This window comes from Rhagoletis zephyria, unplaced genomic scaffold (genome assembly GCF_001687245.7).
Source record: "Rhagoletis zephyria isolate East Lansing unplaced genomic scaffold, Rhagoletis_zephyria_1.1 Rzeph_scaffold_23086, whole genome shotgun sequence".
Lineage (NCBI taxonomy): Eukaryota > Metazoa > Arthropoda > Insecta > Diptera > Tephritidae > Rhagoletis > Rhagoletis zephyria.
The window spans coordinates 775-6,160 of NW_016180144.1; the positions used below are offsets into that span (position 1 = coordinate 775).

At 36.5% G+C, this 5,386-nt stretch overlaps 1 protein-coding gene across 3 annotated transcripts; it reads left to right on the forward strand.

The window, feature by feature from the left end:
• The first annotated feature begins 1,243 nt into the window (after positions 1-1,243).
• Positions 1,244-5,144, forward strand: Pabp2 (poly(A) binding protein nuclear 1). 3 transcript variants are annotated; one of them, XM_017638023.1, is made up of 5 exons: positions 1,244-1,393; positions 3,130-3,373; positions 3,696-4,094; positions 4,710-4,843; positions 4,915-5,144. In XM_017638023.1, exons 2-5 carry the CDS (start codon positions 3,275-3,277, stop codon positions 4,952-4,954), a joined length of 672 nt encoding a protein of 223 aa, XP_017493512.1. In that variant the 5' UTR covers positions 1,244-1,393; positions 3,130-3,274; the 3' UTR covers positions 4,955-5,144. The 3 variants fall into 3 exon arrangements, with proteins under 3 accessions (XP_017493512.1, XP_017493511.1, XP_017493513.1); XM_017638022.1 differs by having other exon boundaries at positions 4,912-4,979; XM_017638024.1 differs by having other exon boundaries at positions 3,699-4,094; positions 4,912-4,979.
• The last annotated feature ends 242 nt before the right edge of the window (positions 5,145-5,386 follow it).

Here is a 5,386-nt window from a genome sequence, read left to right on the forward strand (position 1 = left end):
TTTTGGTTCTATAATTGGGAAGCAACGAAAATGCCAAAAGCAAAGCAAGAAAGTTGAAACGACTTGACGGTACAGACGCATGTGTACTCGTCCCTTTTCTTCTCACCCCCTCTCTTTCACATGCGAGCAGAATTGAATTCAATACTTGAACTGTGTAAAAGCAGTCTTAAAGTAGGCGAAATAGCAGGGCGAACGGTGAACGACGGCATCGGTCAAATCGGCGAACTGCGCCGTTCGCCGGGTATTGTGTTTCAAGCATCAGTTTTACAGATGTTAAAAACGTTATAAGTTCCTGTGCAAAATACGTTTAAAATATTTGAAATTTACTATCGAAAGGTTTTTTGTTGAAAAATAAGTAGTTTATATTTAGCTAGCATCTATTATAGCACGAAAAATTGTAGTTGAAAAGTTAAGTTTATGAAAAGGCTTTGATGAGTGGCAACACTGTAGTAAGCAACACTGAGGGCTCCAGTAATCGACAAAATTCTGCGTATACAGACTGCGGTTAAGTATAAGTTCTGCGTTCTTGACTAATTTCACCTTTAGAAAAAGCGTGTGGTCTCTTTTTTGACCTCGAAGGGAATTTTGCTGAATAGTAGTAAAAGTGCTTCATTATTCGAAGTTTGTTTTGCTCTTATTCGCTGACATTTGTTTCCCTGTTTCGACCTTCGTGCGCCGCGGCATAAGGCATACACAAACGCTATCAGTTGACTGTCTCTGTTTGTTTTCACCCCACCTTTTTGGTGAACTTTTTGCGACTCTCACCTACTGAATAGCCAAATCATCTCAAGTCACAAACGTAGTCACTAATTTCTAATCTCAAATTTAGTGAATTGAGATGAGACTGAATTACTGAATCCCAGGGCATGAATCACGTAACTTTGAAACGATAGTCGTTCAAACGATACTGACAAAACGATGTTGTCAAAACACTGATTTGTGCATTTGTGTTGCTGTTACTGTTACGTGAAGCAAAACTGGAATCGAGTTGACGGTATCGCACAAACGATCAAACAATTTTTGATTTTTATAAAGCAAGATAATCTCAACACGATATCGTTCAGACGATTTTCGTCATACGTGATTCATGCCCAGGGTAGGTGTACCTAGGAGAGAATTGATGTAAGAATCACTCCTTAAAAAGTTTACCACGGCAACTCATCACATCGTAAATAATCTATTACAAATTATGACATATAGGTGACATTTGACTTGACAGTTCGATTTCGCTGCACAAGTTTCTTTCGTACAGCCGGCGGGTGAAGACAGTGGATCTTGCTTTCTTTGTATAGGAAATAACTCGCGTGTGTGAAAGTAAAATAGTTTACTACAGATTATAATCTTGCCGCAATTAGTAACTTTTAGAATAACTTTAATTTAGTTATAAAAATCGGTAAGTACTCACCATTAAAAATACGTTCAATAAAAAAAAAAAAGTTTGTGAAAAGCTGATTTGCTATAAAATAGCGACTCGAATTTCCTTTTTTTACGTGTTCTGCGCACACATTCACGTGTAAAATTATTCGCTCAAAATGGCTGACAGCATTTTGGGCGAATTCAGTGGTGTGCGCCAGTGATCGGACTCAAGAAAATTCTGTGTGGTAGAATCTTGAAAAAAATGTAGATTTCAAAAAAATGTGTAGATAATTTTGGCTATGTGGACGGCTGCATTTGAATTCATGTATTCATAGTCAGCTGTTGAAGCGGCGCCAACGCAATGCCAAAGTTCTATGTGGACGAGCCTTAAGATATTTTTCGAACATATTTTAAGAGATTTCTGCGACCTTAGGGAGTACTGTCAGCTTTTCTTTTTATCACATCACGAAGTAGCGAACAAATGTGCCACGTTCCAGAAACAGCCAATTGGGATTTGCCGATTTTGACAACTCTCAAGTAAAAGTAAACAACGCCTCAAAAACCTTAGATGCACTTAAATATGTACAAGATTAATAGATACAGTTTTTTCATATCAAATAAGTTTAAGAAAATAACTGCTTTTTTGTTATATTTCCCAAAAAAAAATCAACTTTTCCAAGTGTTTTTCTGAAAGGTGGTTTCGAGATTTTGATATACGAGCATGTTCTGAAATTCAAAACTTTGAACTCGACTCGATTTGCCAAATATTTTTTAATTATATCTGATGAAAAGAGTGAATATTCTAATTGAAAACCGTGAATGAAAAACCGATATGAAAAAAATCATTTTAATGTGAGTTTTATAAGTTTTTGGGTTAAAAACCATCGAGAAAATTATCGAAATTGAGTCGATTTTAAATTTTCGAATTTTAGAATATGTCTGATAGTTGTACCTGTTTTTTAGAAAAGCCTCTAGCAAGGGACAGATGACCCAACAACCGTTATGTATAGACAGGCTTGCTTACATAATGCCGAAATGTAGTGCGCAAATCATCCCATTCCTCTAATGGGTTGCTTTTCAAAGATTATGCTGAAGCATAGTAAGTTTTGTGCTTCCGATACAAGTTGTTTTTTTTCGATACCTACTTGAATCGCAGTAAAAGTATCGAGTAAAAAGAACCTGGTATATTGAGAAAATTATCGAGTATGTACTTGGTATGTACTTGTATCGATTTATCCCTAGTGGGAAATGCTCAAAAAAGTGGCAAGTGGAGGTCCGATCACTGGTGTACGCTACGTGTGTGACTTGTCAAAATATTTGAACATAGGGATGCGCGATACCGATACGATATTCAATATATCAATATCGTTGGTCATGATATCGGTTAATTTATATCGATATCACGCGTTGCAATACGATATCGTTCTCTATGAAATCAAAAATTCATAAAAATGTCTAAATTTCTTAAATCAGGTTTGCATGAAAAGGTGTTTCTCTTTGAAAGTACAGACTTGCTTGTAAGAAGAGGTAAATCAAAGTTGTTGAACTTGTTGCTATTTTTTCAAAATCATTAAAGTGCATCTTATCTAAAGTAACTTCGTTAAGTGAATTTATGCTTATTTGCATTTCAGTTCCAATATATCTTTATTGACCGTTTCGTTTTCGATATTTCCGATATTAAATTCATCGATATTAGTAGATATACCGAATACCGATGCCCATAACTAGTGGAATATGAAAACTGAAACACATTTCATACGTCACTGATTTTAGGCAAATCAAAAAGCGAGAGAGCGGCCTGTATAGACGCTTTTATAGTAACACAACAAAGGGAGAATTTGGTAGTCCAACTGCGTCTAGTGAGCTTTTCCTGCGAGGTTGCTTGTTTGAAGGAAGCTTTAAATTATCGATTAGCAAGATGGCAGACGAAGATTTATCGTTGAACGAAGATCAACTGCTGGACAATCTTGACGAGGCAAATGGCGAGCACGAAGCGGAACTAATGAACGAAAACGAGGTGAGTACCTTTAAAATAAAATGCAAACCTTTATAGAAGTACTTTTATTTGGATTTGATATCCAGAATTTGTGAGAAATCTACGGACGTTCTAGACAAAGATATAAAAACCGTCCAAAAGCTCATAAAGACGCCACTTTTCAGCGTTGTATTTCTGTACATTGTTTTGTATGTATGTATGTACATTTTTGGTGGCATTTTAAGTTGTATGCAGTTTTAAGGCAATTGCATCTAAAGTTGAAAAAAATACGATTTCTAAGTGAGTCCTTTTATTTTGTGTTTTTCGGTTCTACGTTCTACCTTCGCGGTGATTTTCCCAAAAGGAGGAAGCCAATATGCAAATCGATCCTGAGCTAGAGGCAATTAAGGCGCGTGTTAAGGAAATGGAGGAGGAGGCGGAAAAAATTAAGCAAATGCAATCTGAGGTTGATAAGCAAATGGCGGGCTCGACGACGGGTTTGGCCACTGTGCCATTATCTTTGGAAGAAAAACAAGAAATTGATACGCGTTCTGTATACGTGGGCAATGTAGATTATGGCGCTTCGGCTGAGGAGTTAGAATCACATTTTCATGGCTGCGGTACCATTAACCGAGTGACAATTCTGTGCAACAAAGCCGACGGTCATCCCAAAGGCTTCGCTTACATTGAATTTGGTTCAAAGGAATTTGTTGAGACCGCTTTAGCCATGAATGAGACACTTTTCAGAGGCCGGCAGATTAAGGTGTGTATACATACATATGTATGTATATACATACATATGTACTTACATATCGCACGTTTAATATACAGAATTATTTAAAAATTTCAATTTTGTGGGAAAACGCAATCAAAATTGGATATATTCATACAATTGATATACGAAAAGGAAGATGGAAATATACATATCGAGCCCTAACCGCCAAAATAACGTAAGCGACATTTTNTAGTTGATATATGTACGAAAAGCAAGATGAAAATATACATATATTCACCATTTTCGGGAAGTTTAGTCAATTAAGTTTAATTGTATGATCAAATCTTCAAAAACGCAAATTTAGAATTACATCCCTAAAACGTGCGATATGTTTATACGTGTTTCGTGGAATTTTGATGCTATTCTGGCATCTGTTGAAACCCCCCCAAATGCTTGTTTGCATTCTTGCAGGTTATGTCTAAGCGCACCAATCGCCCTGGNCACCATTTTCGGGAAGTTTAGTCAATTAAGTTTAATTGTATGATCAAATCTTCAAAAACGCAAATTTTGAATTACATCCCTATAAACGTGCGATATGTTTATACATGTTTCGTGGAATTTTGATGTTACTCTGGCATCTGTTGCTTGTTTGCATTCTTGCAGGTTATGTCTAAGCGCACCAATCGCCCTGGACTTTCAACGACTAATCGTTTCGCTCGCGGCAGTTTCCGTGGCCGGGGCGCACGTATATCTCGCGCTTGTTGCCACACTTCCTTCCGAGGTGCACGTCGCCCAATGTAAGTGTTTTGCCGAAAATATACGCAGAGCTCTTCAGAATTTAACACAAATTCTGCTTTTGTTTCAGAAGGGGTTATCGTGGACGTGCAAATTACTACGCACCCTATTGATTAATGTTTTATTCTTATTTCTAAGGTAAGTCCTTGCATTTATTTTTCCACATTTATATAGTTTTTGGCATTAAGCTTCATTACCCTCATCGTTTGCTTTTCTAAAACTTAGAGCATGTTTATTTGAAAATTTAATTATCGTACAGTTGAGATCGAGTGCGGGAATTTTTCAAACATTTTTGTTTAACATTTGCACTTTGCTATTGCTATGCTAAAATTTAATTGGCTATGAAACGGCACACGTAGGCTTTTTCTTAAAATTCCAGAGACTGAAAATAAAAGTTATTTAACAATTTTTGACATCTAAAAGGCATAGTGAAAAAATTATTAATGAAGGCATTTTTTGTTAGCGGAATCAGATCTGCACCGATTATTCGATTTTCAAAACTGCGGTTCCAATTAAAGTGTTGGCCTCTAAATGTACAGCATGGT